A 17,202-nucleotide genomic window follows, 5' to 3' on the forward strand; every position below is an offset into this window, starting at 1 on the left:
GGTAGCTAAAGTTCAAAGATTTGTTTGCAAGAAATGCCAGTCTTAGGGGTGTCAATATTTTGTATTTTATTATAAACTAGCTGACCCGGCAAACTTCGTAGTGCCTTAATCGATAAATAAAAGACCGAAACTTTTGTATAAAATAAACTTAAAACAAACAAAATGAATCCGTCCGACGGGGAACACATCAAAGAGAAAACAAATTTGTGATTTTTATTTAATTCCGAGCATTTTCATATTTATCTACCTTTTAAACCTTCTCTGGACTTCCACAAAAAATTAAAGACCAAAATTTGCCAAATGGGTGCAGTCGTTCTCGAGTTTTAGCGAGACAAACGAACAGCAATTCATTTTTATATTTATAGATAAATTACTATTGCCTTAATGTAAATAAAATGTATGCTTCATACTATAATCGTTGCATTAGAGAATTTTACACAATATCAATATACAATGGAATTAACCATTTCTTTATTCCACTTTGGTTTTTTTTTTATTGCTTAGACGTTTGGATGAGCTCACAGCCCACCTGGTGTTAAATGGTTACTGGAGCCCATAGACATCCACAACGTAAATGCGCTACACACCTTGAGATATAAGTTCTAAGGTCTCAAGTATAGTTACAACAGCTGCCCCACCCTTCAAACCGAAACGCATTACTGCTTCACGGTAGAAATAGGCAGGGTGGTGGTACCCACCCGCGCGGACTCACAAGAGGTCCTACCACCAGTAATTACGCAAATTATAATTTTGCGGGTTTCATTTTTATTACACGATATTATTCCTTCACCGTGGAAGTCAATCGTGAACATTTGTCGAGTACGTATTTCATTAGAAAAATTGGTACCCGCCTGAGATTCAAACAACGGTGCATCGCTCAACACGAATGCGCCGGACGTTTTATCCGTTAGGCCACGACGACTTCAAACTTTTCTTTTTGAGTATATTAGTTCTTCAATATTAGACCTCTGCGCCCAATCAAAATCATTTTATAAAATAAGTGTTTTAAGTCACGAAGTAAAGTTAAATCAATTAGTACCCACCTACATAGGTACGTAACGTATACTTAATTAATTCCATCACAAATTTTCTTTTTAGATTTAAAATACACTCGTATTGACGAATTTGGTACATGGGTGCTGGCGAAATAGTGAACAATTTTTGGATGGTCCATTATACCAACGTGCTAATTTTCTGTAAAGTTCAATGTTCATACGAGACTATCGGCTATCTATCTACAGGGCACTGAAGTGCAAGGTCCATATTAACAGGAAACTGATCATTTTGAAAAGTACATGATCACGGATGAAATTTCCAGATAGAAACCCAGAGGATGAAGCACAATACGTTGGACTGACACAATTTCGCAGCACGCTTCATTTGATAGTCAATAGTAGACTCCACGCAGACACAATAATTCGCTGTAAAATGGTCTCAGAAGTTATTTTTCGTGGCAGCGGCAGTCTCTCCGTGCGACATCTAAACATTTGTTCCCAGATGAGCAGCGGTATTCGGGTTATGATGTCTATATGCACTTGTAGCCGCTTTACGCTATGTATGAAGTGAGACGCTGACTCCGGAATGCGGAAATACATTAAGTCAGCGTCGGAACGGTACTTCGATAAAGCTATGCGCGCCCTAGATACGTCCTTACGGGTCCATTAAATCCAATCACCTTTGCACTAGACGCCTTTAGCTCTAACACTAGGAGCAGGCTTAGGGATCCCGGTAACCGTTCTCGTCGAACTCTACAAAAAGTTTGACGTTCAACCTAACCCATGCATCAGGTCGCTGAGTTTCTCGCCAGATCTTTTCAGCGGGTCGCGATTCCGATCCGATAGGTAGTAGATTCATTCGCGAAGCAGCTGCTTTTGAGTTATTAGATCTCCTTCGGAGGCGCTCGGGCAGCTGTTAGCAAATCCAACCCCTCCTGGCTGAGCCTTTGCTCATGCACCTGTCCTGGTGAAACCGGAAAGGCGTACGGGCCACAAGTAATCCTTAAAACATAATATGTGGTATAAGTTGGGACATGGATTAAAAGTTTACAATTTGAAGTATTAGACAACCATGTTAATTGTTTTTGACGTCAAGACACTGAGCTCTATAAATGCATTCGATTCAATTGCCAAACTTCAATACGATATCCAATTTGTTCACATGTACATTAAAATATAATGGACCCTCTTAGACGTTGTCCGTTTAGACCATTTTCCGGCCAGTCATTCCCAAATTTATACCAAGATTATCTAATACCTTTTTCACAAAAAAATTCTTACCGGCCATGGTGGAATCAAAGTTGGCAGAATGATTTTGGCTCACGAATTATAGAAGAAAAAGAAAAGTATAAAATATGCCTAGACGTCCAACATTATCAACCGGAAGATATTAGTGTCAAAGTAACAGACAGTGAAATAATCGTAGAAGCAAAACATGAAGAGAGACAAGATAAAACGGGTTTCATTTCCAGACAATTCAAGAGGAGGTATGTACTACCTAAAGATTGTCCGGCGGATAATGTAACTTCAACTTTGTCTTCAGATGGTGTTCTAAGTATTATTGCTCCGAAAATATTTTTAAAAGACACAGGAAAAGTTGTACCAATCAAATTTTGCGGATATAATCATATCGCCTCAAATTTTGATAGCAAAGTAATAAACAAAACAGAACTTAAAAACATACTAAATGAATCAGATTCTAAAAGTGAACGTAAAGAGTTGGAACGTATTACTGAAAAAATAGAATTGAAACCTACAAGTGAAGCTAAAGAATGGGAATTTAAGAATGCTATTACGGAAACAGAATATAAAACTAATGTAGAGATTAATGAGCCTAAATTTTTCCGAGATTTACAACCTAGAAGTGAATTTGGTGTGACACAAAAAGATATCGATGAAGCAATTAAAGAAGCTAATGAACTTATAAATCGCAACAAGGCAGAAATCTCCGAACATAGTCGTTTGATAGCGTCACAGTTTGAAGGTGATTCCCTAGATTCCAAAAAACTATATTCAAATGTCGATGCTGTATCGTATAACGCTAATGAATTGACAGAAAAGAAAGGTTCTGAAATGTTAAAATTGACAGAACAATTTTCTCAGACCTCTCTGCATGCGTCGTCGAATGTTGAAAATGTGTTTTCCATGAAAAATACAACAGAATCTATGAGTCAACAATCCTCCTTATTAAACAAATCTTATTCAGAAAATATTGATACTGGAACTGAAATGACTTCTACTAAAGACATTAGCGCCGAACTCGACGAGGCCGCCGAAAATGTGTGATTAAAATTACTTTTTTTTATTAAACTATATGATAGTTTGTTATCTCTAACCCCTCAACGCTACAGTGTGAAACTACGTTAACAAATGGCCATGTACTCCAGTAAAACAATTATATTATATTTTATTAAAAGAACGAAATAAATCATGAAGACATTTAAGGTGGCTATCCACCTTTAGCAGTTACATTTATCTAACGGCTTTGATAATAATCACTAAGTACTTGAGAAGTGATTTCATCTGTGCTTAATAGTATTAGTAGCCCTAGGGTGCGACGAAGGGCTCGACGAGCGAATTAACCCCTAGACACAGCCCACTGAGTTTCTCGCCGGATCTTCTCAGTGGGTCGCGTTTCCGATCCGGTGGTAGATTCTGCGAAGCACTGCTCTTGCTAGGGTCAGTGTTAGCAACTTTCCGGTTTGAGCCCCGTGAGCTCACCTACACACGTTAGGGTGAAGCTGAAATAGCCTCTCAAGGCTATCAGCATAGGTAGGAAAAAAAAAATAGGGTACCTACCCCGCTGGTATATAGGGCCCTCACAAGTTGTCTCCACTCACCGTCTTGCGCTTGCTCCATAACATCACTCCAGGTCAGGTATATATGTATGTACATAGGTATAATGGTATACTTTGTATTAATTATTGAGTCTGATATGATTATGATAGTGATTCAGAAAAGGAGGAAACAAAGAAAACATTGACTTTAAAATTGATTTTATTACGGTTTTTCGTATTGCACGCAGTGCAAGTTTTAAATCGGCCGACTATCTAATTAAATTATCAATGAGCTGTCGTACTATGTCATCTGCGTTTCAAAGCAGGTTCAATAAATATAAAATTACTTAAAACAAAAAATATTTATGTTCAAAATAAGTAATACCATAATTTTATTTTTATTTCAGCCTCTAGATGTGTATGATCCTTTGTTGACGTGTGTTCATCGTGATTCGTTTTCTGTGTGCTTAGTGCGATTTTTTTAACGCTTTCGATAGCGTAAAAGTTGGAGTTGGAGTAGGAGCGTTCGCTTACGTTTGCCGCTAGGGGCGCTGTTCCAACTGCACAAATTTGAGTTAACTTTTACGCTATCGAGAACGTTAAGAATCTCGCACTAAGCACACTGCTCCCTTACTCAGAGTAAAATTGATTTGTACCCTTCTACGCAGTGTCTTCCTTTGCAGTTAGTCTAACTGCAGTTTATGCATTAGTAGGTACGGCCGGCGACCGCTTTATCATAATATAAATTCACATTCACAACACTTACGTCACCGATTTGATTCGAAATCACGGTCACACATTTTTTTTCTTACATATTGACTAGCCGAGTGAATATTTTAGACGTGTCACCCAATTGCAGGTTATAAGTGTTATAACATTTAGACAAGGCAAAAACGAAGCAGAAATAATCATTTGTAATAAATTTGATTTTTAATACGCTTTTTATTTATAGTCAACTTTACGTGTCACTATAATTAATTCTATTGTTCTAATTCTAAAGGAATCAGAATCAGAAATAATTTCATTAACCCTCGCTAAGATTTTTGCTCTTAGCGAGAAATTCGTTTAGACCCATTTTGACGAAAGATACTTGGTGAAAGAGTTAATTATCGTAAATGATTTTGCCAATCTAATAATCTTCTGATCTGTTTTTTGAAACTTTTAACTCGACTGGGAATTAATATATTTTAATATTAGAGTACAATTATTTTGTCCGTGCAGTTTGGGTCATAACAAATCGGAGCGGTGAAGCGAGTATTTCGCTCTCTCTTCCGCTCACGAGCCTAATACCGGTCACTCACATTCGCACGAACACGCAAACCCGCAAGTGTAGGACGACATTTGCAAATGATTATGCAAAGTTTTCGCTGCATTCGTGGTTTTCCAAGCTGTGTCGGTTTTTTAACAGACATCAAAGCGTAGTCCTTCGCGTAGTCTCCCACACATTCGTGTGACCAGTTGCGCCCAGGATTGCGAAGGCAACGGCCGTTTCGCTATTTTCATAGATCGTGACGTCTACTGTGTAGCGTATCTTCATCAAAAGAAATCCCATAAAAACAGCATGGCTGTTAATGATGTCTGGGAAAGAATTCAAAACTCTTTTTCTTTTCAATGTTCTATTGACGATTTAAAAAGGAGGAGAAATTCGTGAGACATTCGTAAACAAGTGTAGGAGGAAGGGCAAACGGGTTCGCAAATTGAGTATGCGTACCCATTTGCACAGCCGCTAAGTTTGTGAATGAATGTTTGACGGCCCTTCACATGCGCGCAAACATTCGTACAATGTACGAATATTTGCGCGCATGTGAGCGGCCGGCATTATGGACGGGCACAGTGATGCGCATTATTGTTGTCGATAAGCGTTATCGATAGTGTATTTAGTTTTGTCATTTTGTGGGTTAGTGATAAAAATGAAAGAAAAAATCAACGAACACTTACACCACATATCGACGCAGCAAATTAACGAGAACGGCAAAAATTAGCACTTTGTAACTTTTCGGGATCTATTCTTCAGTGAAAAATTTTAACACATTGTTGACAACAACACGTGCAAATATTATTTTGAATAAATTCTGCCGTTTTGATACAAAACAAAGGAGTAGCCATTGTGTCACTAAAGAAATTCAGAAAACGAATGCATAAAAACACATTTCTCTTCGACATAATGTACTATAATTTGCAGGTAAGTACAAAATTAAATGACTCATAAACGTAACAATGTCTCACCACCCTTCGTATATCACCCCGCCGCCGTGTATCTGCCTTCGATGACTCATTTGTTTTTATCGATAATGGCGTTGCGCCCGCGCAACATGCTCACCGCCCTACCAGGGCTATGTTTTAAGACCCAAGCTGCACCGACAAAATAATTCTACTATAGTTTCTAGGTTTTTTCCATTAGAACATGAAAATACAATAAATTATTGTTAAAAAAATGTTTTAGTACCAATATAATTAAATTCCCCTTTAACTATTTAATTCAAAGTTATTGTAAAGTTAAACACCTTTCTTGACCACAGAATAAGTCAAGACGAGTTGTTAACACGAAATTTTTAAAGCTAGGATATTTTCTATATTATGGATACATACGAGGCCAGAGCAAAAACAATACCCCGATAACAAAATCTTAAACAAAGACTGTCTTTGTCAGGGAATCGAGTATGCGCCCGACGGTACAGTAGCAACTAGATTGATTTGATCATGCTACTGTGCCACAGTTGAATATGTAGATTGGATTGTATTGTTTACAATCAGATTTCTATTACTGTTTGTAGTAAAATTGATAATTAATTAATAGTTACATAAATAACTAATATACTATGCGCATAACTTAAATGCACTTTGAGTGGAGTCAGTTGCTAATAATGTGAATGCGCATTTACAATTTTGTGAAGTGAGTTTTTTAAATATGTAGAGTCAGATAGCTGACTCTACATATTCATCGCTAAATATAAATAAGTTTCATTTTAACAATCAATTTTGTTTTGTTTCAAAGATGCATTTATGTTTTACACATCAATATTATACTTAATATTTATGTTTTTACTTTTTCATTCATCATTTCATCTTTCATAAATTATACACATTATTAAAGTCCATTTGTAAACTATTTGTTCATAAAGTTAACTTCATTTTAATTTAGGACATTTCAGTAATAATTATAAAATCGATTAAAAATATCACTAGTAGCCAAATACTGGAACCTTATCAATATAATTTGAAACATATCAACGCTTGAACGGCAAACGTGACTAAGCGACAATGCGTGAACTTTACAGTAGACTAATTTAAAGTTGAAATACCTGAAGAAAAAAATATATTTTAACGAATCTAGCTGTAGTAGAATCTAGCTAGTAGCTGTAGGATTGAAATGATTTTAATAGACCTAGAAATATTTTTTTTTTTTTGCGCATCTAATATGGTTATTGCCGATCATTTATGTACAAAGCAGTTATTGTCGCTGTCACGTTTGCCTTTCAAACGTCGACATCAATTCCCAATATTATGGTAGTTTTTTTTTTGAAATTTTTGGGGAGGGTGTTTGATGGTTAGCACATGCGAACGATTTTTCCTTTTAATTTTTAATTGTTTGTATTTTTGGTTATATTTTTTGCTGCCTATATCTATCTGTGTTTGTTCTTCTTGTTGTAATTGTCAAATTTTGTGTGAAGCCATAAGGTAAGTTTTCATTTATTTAATCTCGCATAGTCAATGCGGGCCGATCATGGAGGTTGACGATCGACCCCCTGGCCGTCCCCCAGATCCTAGTTTAACCTGGAACGATGAGGGACAACATCCTCAGGGTGATTTTACATACTCACCAGTCCTTACTGTACCATTAACTAGTTTCGAGTCGATTGAAGCACATCATCGTAAGCGAGCTCTCGAAACCAACAATGATAATGATCTTGCTTTGTCTACTTCCAAACAACAACGACCGTTAGCACCTAATAAGTATAGCCGCGAACGCTATTCTGCGAGGGATGTGGCTCCATTTTTGGTCCATGTTACTCGTATAGAATCTGACCCGAAATCGGGAACTACCCTCCACCCCATTAAGTTTGGACAGATGATGATCAAACTTAATATTAAAAATGTTCTTCCTGATGGAGTCAAAAAAATAGGTCGGAATAGGATTGCTGTCCAGTTTAAATCTCCAGAGGATGCAAACTCATTTTTGGCCAACAAAGAATTGTTAGAAAATGGATACTCCTCATTAATCCCGACTTATAATATCACTAGGATGGGTATTATTAAGGGTGTGCCTAATGACTGGTCAGAAGAAGAGATAGCTTTAAATATTAAGACACCATCTGGTTGTGGCGGAATACTGAAGGTGAGACGCATTAATCACAAAGTTATTACTGATGGGGTACCAGAATGGAAACCTACTTCCTCTGTGGTTCTTACATTTGATGGTCAGACCCTCCCAAAACGTGTCTTTTGCTGCTTCAATTCCCTCCCTGTAGATATATATTATTTCCCTACTGTACAATGCTTTGGATGCTGTAAATTCGGTCATACAAAAACTCAATGTCGCTCAAAGCCCCGCTGTTTCCGCTGTGGTGATGAACACTTTGGTGAGAACTGCACTAAAGAGGACCCAACTTGCTTTTATTGCTCTGGACCTCACTGTGCTAATAGCAAGCAATGCCCTGAATACCAGAGACAAAAAAATATTAAAGTTGCTATGGCCCAGAACAACATCTCATATGCAGAAGCATCCAAAACATTCCCTACTGTGTCAAAGTCCTTTGCTGATGTTTCAGCATCAGTCCCTCCCACAACTCATATTATTCCTTCAGCCCCCTCGTCCTTACGTTTCCATCCTCAGACTTCCTCTTCCTCCTACAGAAAAACGATCCTCCAGAAGCCTAAAAGTCATGCCCCTCACGTCCCGGGCTATGATCAAAGAACCCATAGAGCTATTACTAATTCCTACTCTTTTTCTCCCTCTACTAATGGCTGCGCTCTCAGTAAAAATTCTTCTCCTTCTGAAGATATTCCCTCTAGTGAAATCTTCTCTCTAATTAAACTACTAGCTTCTCTTTTAACTAAAATTAACCTACCTGACCACGTTGCCAATGACATAATTGACAGTATTTTTTCCCACCATAATGGATCTAAATCTCTTGCAGTGGAATGCCAGGAGCGCCCTCCCAAAAAAACATGACTTTCTCCATTTAATCAATTTATATAATCCCGCAATCTTTGCAATTTCTGAGACGTGGCTCTTGCCACATCTCCCATTTCACATCCCAGGTTATAGCACCTACCGTGATGATCGTGATGACGGGTATGGTGGTGCTGCTATACTGGTCAACAATGTCTTCCCTTCTTCTTCTCTTTCTCTTCCTCCTCATGGAGCCGAGATTAATGCCATTGGTGTTAACATCATTGGTATTAATTTTATCTCCATTTATTTCCCTCCTTCTGTCCCTATATGTATTCCTTTCCTAAGAAATTTATGTATTTTATTGAACCCAATTATTCTTATGGGAGATTTTAATTGTCATCACTTCTTGTGGGGATCTGACCATTGTGACGCTTCAGGTACATATTTGGCAGAGCTAATAGATGAAATAGGGTTATACGTCCTTAACGATGGATCAGCCACTAGACTCCCTAGACCGGGTCAAAGCAGAAGTTGTGTGGACCTAACACTGTGTTCATCCACTCTAGTAAATTCCCTAGACTGGAAACGTCTTAATTTAACATACGGTAGTGATCATTACCCTATTTGTTCTACCTTTTCCAATAGGTCTCTCCCCAGCAAAAATAGAACTCCCTTATTGCAGTATCGCATTACTGACGCCAGGTGGGACATTTACCAACAGAATCTAGATAAAAGAATCCTTTCCTTTCCCCAAATCTCTTTTGACAATTTGGATGCTTGTTTGAGTTTGTATTCAGATTCCATTTCAGCTGCTGCAGATCTGAGTATTCCCTTGAAAAATTCATCTTTGGGAAAATTATCTTCTCCTCCCTGGTGGGACAGAGAATGCACAGACCTTATTAAATCCCGGAAGGAAGCTGAATTTAATTACATCAAGAATATGACCCTCTCCAACCTTCGGGAATTTAACAGAATAGTGGCTAAATCCAAGCGCACATTCAAGAAAAAAAAGTATGAGAGTTGGAAAAAATTTTGTTCCTCTCTTTCACCTTCATCCCCGTCTTCCCTAGTCTGGCAAAATTATAAAAAATTTAGACGCGGATGCTTCCCTCAAAATTCTCCCAATATCTCACGGAGCATCGCCCTACAATTCATTAACAGATTGGCTCCTGCCTATGCTCCTCTTGTTGATGAATGTCCCTCATTGGCAATTAATATGCTCGCTGTTGATCCTTTAGACGAACCTTTCTCCATAAATGAGCTAAATTCTGTACTTAAATATGTCCAGGACTCATCTCCTGGCTTAGATGGCTTTCCCTACTCGTTTTACAAAATGTCTGGTCAACATAGTCGTCAGTTCCTTCTAAATTTAATAAATACATGTTTTAATTTTGGTTATATCCCTGACGCTTGGAAATCTCAATTAATCATCCCTATTCTGAAGCCAGGCAAATCTCCTGATAATCCTGATCACTACCGTCCTATTGCACTCTCCCCTGTAATTGGTAAGATCCTTGAACATTTAATTAAAAATAGGTTGGAGTGGTATGTGGAAAGTAAGGGAATGATAGCAGACTCTCAGTTTGGATTCCGAAAGGGGTTCAGTACCTTAGATAGCATCGGCACCTTTATTTCTGATACGCGAATTGCCTTCAGTGAAAACCGGTCGGTTGTGGCCTGTTTCCTAGACATTTCATCTGCATACGACAATGTTCTTCTTTCCGTGCTCAGAAGTAAATTACGTGAGCTGAGTGTTCCGGTAAAGATACAACGTTGCATATGTAATTTTCTGGCAGGCCGTACTGTTAGCGTACACATCCCTGGTGATCTTGTCCACACATCCAGGCTGCTCTGGAGGGGTCTCCCCCAGGGTTCGGTGTTGAGTCCCTTGCTGTACAACATTTATACATCTGATTTGCATAGGTCACTCAACATCGGATGCCATATTTTACAATATGCAGATGACCTGTGCATATATACAGCTGTCCCATCCATAGTTGACGCTGGCATATCCATGCAAATATCCCTCAATTCTCTGAATCATTGGCTTTCTGCTCATGGACTCCAATTGTCAGCCTCTAAGAGCTCTGTTGTGGTTTTCTCTCGTAAACGAGTTATACCAGATGTACATCTAGAAATTGAAGGATCTCCCATCAAGGTCGAAGATAATGTGAAATTTCTCGGCGTCGTCTTGGACTCTAGACTATCCGGTATCGCACATTTTAATTACACAATTAGTAAATGTGAGAGAAATATTAATATGTTGCGGGCTCTTGCGGGTGTTTGGTGGGGTGCCCATCCTATCACATTAAAACTCATTTATAATGCTACAATAAGAAGTTTATTGGATTATGGCTCTTTCTTATTAGACCCTTGCAACAAAACAGCATTAGCAAAATTGGATGCCATTCAATCAAAGTCTCTCCGCATTATATTGGGTTGTATGAAGTCCAGCCCAAGCAATGCCCTGCAGGTGGAGAGTGCCGACCCACCTCTTATCCTTCGCAGGCAGTATCTTGCAGATAGGTTTATAATTAAAGCATACTTCCATAAAAACCATATGATACTGCCAAAACTCATCCACCTAGATAGATTATATGGGAACGTAGATTACTGGAAGTATAAGGATCCCCCACTTATTTTGAATTCTTTTAGGAAGATCCGTATGATTGAGGAAAGAACTCATGTCCAGCAGTGTAATAGATTCCCCATGTATGACTCTCCAATTGAAGTTTTAAGCTTCATACCAAATCATATTGCGTCCATTGACTTGGACAAGGAAACTGTTGAGGCCAATACACAATTCTTGTCCATAGTTGAGTCCAGGTGGCGAGATTATCACAGGTTTTTTACTGATGCTTCGAAACTTTCATCTCATAGTGGGACGGGTGTCTCAGTTTATTACCAAAATTCCAACATTTTCCTTCAATTCCGGTGCCCTCCGGAAACATCTGTGTTTTCTGGGGAATGCATTGGTATTTTAGAAGCCTGTCAGTTTGTTTTTTCCCATAGCACTATTACAAGGGCAGTTATTTTTTCAGACTCTAGAAGTGCCCTGGACGCTATCGTCAAAAACCCTTTCAGGGATAAACTCCACAGTTCAATAATCTCTGAAATTAAAAATTGTTTGTTTTCATGCTCGAAAAAGCAGATCGACATTATCTTGGTATGGATTCCTGGCCACTCTGGCATCAGAGGTAATGAGATTGCTGATTCATTGGCCAAAGCTGCAATCTCCAGCAGCCTAGCCGACCTAAAACATCACTCTGTCCAAACTTATGATTTACTCCATCTTGCTAAGTCTAATTTAAGTAAGTCATGGCAAGCCTACTGGACAGAGTCCAGTAAGACGAAGGGAGGCTTATATGCTTCAATCCAACCCACCGTTCCTACAAAACCATGGTTTTTTAAATTCAAAAAGATTTCCAAACCTGTTATATCTGTGCTCTGTAGAGTTCGTTTAGGTCATTGCTGTTCTCCGGTATTTCTACATAAAATTAGAATACGTGACAATTCGTTGTGTGAATGTGGTTTGGACGACGGCAGTATAGATCACATTTTCCTCAATTGTCGCTTGAACAACTCACTCATATGGGACCAAGTTATTAGCGAACTGAAAATTCAACGGCCGGTAAATGTCCGTCACCTCCTCTCACTATTCCCAGACTCCCGTATTATAAATGCTTTTATTAAGTTTATAACTACTAACTCTATAAAATTATAATTATATGTAGTGCATTATTCTCTGTACATAATCTTTATTATAATATGTAAGTTTATAGTAACATTAAATTTGTGTTAGTCCCAGGCAACATTATTATTTCCAAAATGGGATACTTTTCATAATAAAAAGTGTATTTAAATAGCTCGACAATGTTCCATGTGTAGCCATAACACGACACTGGCAGAAATTGCTGAAAGTAGCAGCAGATTGCCATTATATAAAAAAAAAAAAAAAAATATTATGGTATTTGAAAATTACTTGGTAAAAATACAGTATTTGGCAGTACTTTTCTTAAAATCTAATTAAGTCTCATCCTCACAACACTCTTCTATTTCATCATAGTTCTTTTCACAATAAATAAGTTCTGACGTACATTTGTACGGATGTATTGATTGTTAACATCGATCATTCTTGACTGACGGATTGAGATCATGGAAATACGCATGCGCCATTGCATCATCAGCTGGCATTCTTAAAGCTGGATTACAGGTGAGGAGCCGAGCGAGTAGATCTCGACCTCTAGCCGGCAATCGTGGTACAACTTGGGCGAGGCCTAAACTTGGCTGATAAACAGGTAAAGGTTTGTAGTCCGGCAGTTGAGTTACTCCAGGCCATGTGTCCTCATTGGGTGTACCTGATAAGTAAAGATAGTTTGGTTGAAATAGGATAACTGACAGATTAATACACCTATACAATACCAGTGACATACTTCCTATTTGTATGTCAATGAATAAGTCATTGCAAATGGCACAATATTTACAATGCATTAGCTTTGTTGTAATTTTCCTAGATTTGGCGAGTAAGTAAGGCAATAAGTAAAAATATGTAAAAGTTAACTATTATTTTGTAACACTTCAGTACACTCTGTAGGCATTTTTATATTTTAATTTTATATTTCCACCCATCTAAGCAATAATAAAAAATAAAAACAATTATATTTGAAGTCTTCGTGGTCTAAAGGATAAGACGTCCGGTGCATTCGTATGTAGCAATGCACCGGTGTTCGAATCCCGCAGGTGGGTACCAATTTTTCTGATGTAGTACGTACTTAACAAATGTTCACGGTTGTCTTCCACGGTGAAGGAATAACATTGTGTAATAAAAATCAAACCCGCAAAATTATAATTTGCGTAATCACTGGTGGTAGGACCTCTTGTGAGTCCGCACGAGTAGGTACCATCACCCCGCCTATTTCTGCCGTGAAGCAGTAATGCGTTTCGGTTTGAAGGGTGGGGTAGCCATTGTAACTATACTGAGACCTTAGAACTTATATCTCAAGGTGGGTGGCGCATTTTCATTATAGATGTCTATGGGCTCCAGTAAGTACTTAACACCAGGTGGGCTGCGAGCTTGTCCACCCATCTAAGCAATAAAAAAAAATTACTATGTTTACCATAAGTTTCTGAAATGCAGAAGGAGAAATCTTATGATGGGCAGAATTCATTCTACAAATTGTCTCAGCAAACAATTCAATAACAACACAAAATTTGAGACATGTTCAAACTTTAATGGTATGTATTTTTGATGTGAAACATCTATAGCCGCACGTAAAACCGATTTCTGGCGATTCTATATGATGGTATATATATATACAGTCTATTTGCAGTAGTGTGTACGGTGTGGCGACGCGTCGCCATGGGCAATCGACTGTGCGATTCTCTCCCACTCGATCCGGCGTTAAGCCATCTCTCTCGCTACACTGAGCTCGGATACCTGTAGTGTATCCTCCGTAGTGTATACAGTGTTGTTTACTACAGTACACATAACCTGTGTTTTACTTGGAAACCAATTATTTTTTCGTAATATTTTATTTTATCCTTATCACATATTTAGTTCCTATCACAATATCTTATTTCTGCATATTACTTTTACAAAATTACAAAATAATGTCGATGTTTCACATCTGCCAGGCGTCCCGTGTCGGCTCACATTTTTTTTTTTAGTTTAAGTTGGCACATGATGTCATTATTGACTATTTTAGTAAAAAAATTATACTTAATTTATTATTTATTTGTTGAAGTGTTCATCAATTACAATAAATTATAGAAAAGGAAACACTATACCTAGTTAATGAAATTGTTCGACTGTGAGTGTTGGGATTAACATTCTTATATTATTTTGTACTTCGGGGACTAGGCTAACAACTTTTGTCAGGCCGGTAATCTTTATGCCAGCCCATGGATTGTTTCTAACTTTTCTATGCAGAATCTGCAATCTGATAGGGGGTTGACTAAAAAAATAGTATGTGTGGAATTATCAGACAGACAGCTGTTTACTCAGCCCCCAACAAAAAAGTAGCAATGGTGATATGGTATATTGTAAGCCTACCTTTTAGTTTGTTGGGAGAGTTAATATTCAATAAATTTATTTTACATATAGTTATAATCTGTCCGATTCTTTAAATAAGACATCAATCAGACAGGATCATAGTCCTTACTTTTGCATAATTATAAGTAGCTGTTGCAGTTAATGCTGGTATTAAGCTCAGAGCCATTCATATTTAATTTAAGATATAAACCAGTTTTGTAATATGACTTTTTGTTGTCACCAAGAGCCCTTATGTGGCTTTCAATCTTAAAACATAATTAGGCTTCCTAAATTCATAATAGAGTAATAAAACTTTTAACGGAGATTTATTATGATGAACTCACCTAAAAGCTTAAAAATCCTCTTTAATTGATCATCAACGTCTGAACCTGGGAATAGCGGTCTGCCCGAATTTGCAAGTTCTGCAAATATACATCCAGCAGACCACATATCAATGCTTGTTGTGTACAACTTAGCACCAAATAATACATCAGGAGGCCGGTACCATAAGGTTACAACTTCAGCGGAATAACACTTTACTGGTATGCCAAAAGCTCTGGCCAGACCAAAATCAGCTAACTTTAATTCACCGTTCTTGTTTATTAAGAGATTCTGTGGCTTCAAGTCCCTATGGAGAACGTTGTGGCTGTGACAAAAAGCTAGTCCTCGAAGTAATTGATACATGAATGATTTCACAACATCTAGATCTATTTCTCCATTCAAACTATCGAAGTATTTTTTTAAGTCTTGATCACAATGTTCAAACACTAGAGTTAATTTCTTTTCGCTGTGCAATACATCGTAAAGTCGCACTATATTTTTATGCTTTAATTCTTTGAGAAGACATATTTCACGAAGAGCGGAAGATGGTACTCCTTCATCGTCGTCGTCTAATCTAACACGTTTGAGCGCTACGATTTCGTGTGTTTCTTTATTCTTGGCTTTAAATACCGTACCATAGGTTCCTTCACCGATTTTTTCAAGTTTCTCATATTTTTGCATATTTTTGAACTACAGATTTACTCACTTCAGCTCGATCGATTGTTTTTAATTTAGACTGACTGATTTTTGAGTAGTTGTTCTATTTTTCCAACCGGACAGGCACAGGTATCTTACTATACAGCCTAAGCTTTTGATTTTTTTTTAATAATGATAATATGAAGTGAAATTAAATGAATTTGATTAATTTGGAACGTTAATCACTTGACATGAAATGAAATTAAATGAGATGAGATAGTATGGGGTGAAATATAATCTCAGTAAGAAGTTAGTTGTTTACTGAGACTTTTTTGTGGACTTTTTGGAAGATCCCGAGAAGCTACGTCCAGCGACTTTGTTTTATTTTCCCATATTTGTGTACTTTTACAGATACTAAACAGTTAATAAGCCACGATTAATCACACACTACCACATTTAAGCCTGAAGAAACACTAAATATACAGAATAAAACAATTCACACAACTTCACCCCTCGCATTCCTGCTAAAAAGTCCACTGTTTTATTACCACATACTACATGTTGGAGTTTGAATATGAAAGTAATGGCCGGCAACAGTTGACACATGTAAGGTTACAGATTTCGAATATTGGAATTATTTTAAATGTCTAAAATAAATAATTGTTCTCGTCAGTGAAGACAACGACTTCTCATCTAGACACGGTCAGAGCAACATCTAAGAGTTTTATAAAAAATAAAACATTGTAATAATGTTATAGTGTATAAAGTGTTTGCAATATAATTATATTAACCATGAAGCAGAGTGTTTTTAAATAGCCCCTCATCAACCTACAGAACCCAATCCCCTCAAATTTCACCGTCCAACACTACATACAACTATCTTAAAAATCTACATAAAAACGTGCAAGGAAATCATAGAGCATACAGGCGCAGGTCTAATGCTTTTTCTTTTTTGAAGAATTTGGATTTTGTGGCCTGGGAAAGAGACCTCTAAGGCAAGTCAAACGCTAATCCAGATTTTTGTCTTTGAGGGATTAAAAATATATGAAATGGAATTAAATGAAATGAAAAAAGAATAACGATTTTGTTACATTTTCTCACACTTGTGATCCTTCATGGATACCAAGTTCAACATTTCCGACAACAAACCGACATTATTACAAGCTATAAGTAAAGTCTTTCAAAGGGGGAGGTCGATATAAATCTCCACCCGTATATGGCGAAATATTTCTGGCCTTTAATTCTGATTTCCTAAATCAACTGTATGTTGCTGTTCATTTTAAAATTCATTGTAAAGTGAACAATATAATTTTTCCGAAAAAACAC

General features: G+C 37.4%; 2 protein-coding genes across 3 annotated transcripts; one reads left to right on the forward strand and one right to left on the reverse strand.

Annotated features, from left to right (window-relative positions):
• Positions 1–1,590: 1,590 nt before the first annotated feature.
• Positions 1,591–3,543, forward strand: LOC149500861 (uncharacterized). Its single transcript, XM_089735357.1, has one exon. It carries the CDS (start codon positions 2,175–2,177, stop codon positions 3,279–3,281), a length of 1,107 nt encoding a protein of 368 aa, XP_089591483.1. The 5' UTR covers positions 1,591–2,174; the 3' UTR covers positions 3,282–3,543.
• Positions 3,544–3,974: 431 nt separating this feature from the next.
• Cdk5 (Cyclin-dependent kinase 5) lies at positions 3,975–16,029 on the reverse strand. 2 transcript variants are annotated; one of them, XR_016324688.1, is made up of 3 exons: positions 15,264–16,029; positions 12,320–13,246; positions 3,975–11,998 (listed from the first exon to the last, which is right to left on the reverse strand). XR_016324688.1 is itself a non-coding variant. In XM_089735361.1 (2 exons), exons 1-2 carry the CDS (start codon positions 15,919–15,921, stop codon positions 13,008–13,010), a joined length of 897 nt encoding a protein of 298 aa, XP_089591487.1. In that variant the 5' UTR covers positions 15,922–16,029; the 3' UTR covers positions 3,975–13,007. The 2 variants fall into 2 exon arrangements, 1 of the variants encoding a protein (XP_089591487.1); XM_089735361.1 differs by having other exon boundaries at positions 3,975–13,246.
• Positions 16,030–17,202: the final 1,173 nt, after the last annotated feature.

The sequence above is a fragment of the Bombyx mandarina genome, chromosome 19 (assembly GCF_030267445.1).
Source record: "Bombyx mandarina strain Sakado chromosome 19, ASM3026744v2".
Taxonomy (NCBI): domain Eukaryota; kingdom Metazoa; phylum Arthropoda; class Insecta; order Lepidoptera; family Bombycidae; genus Bombyx; species Bombyx mandarina.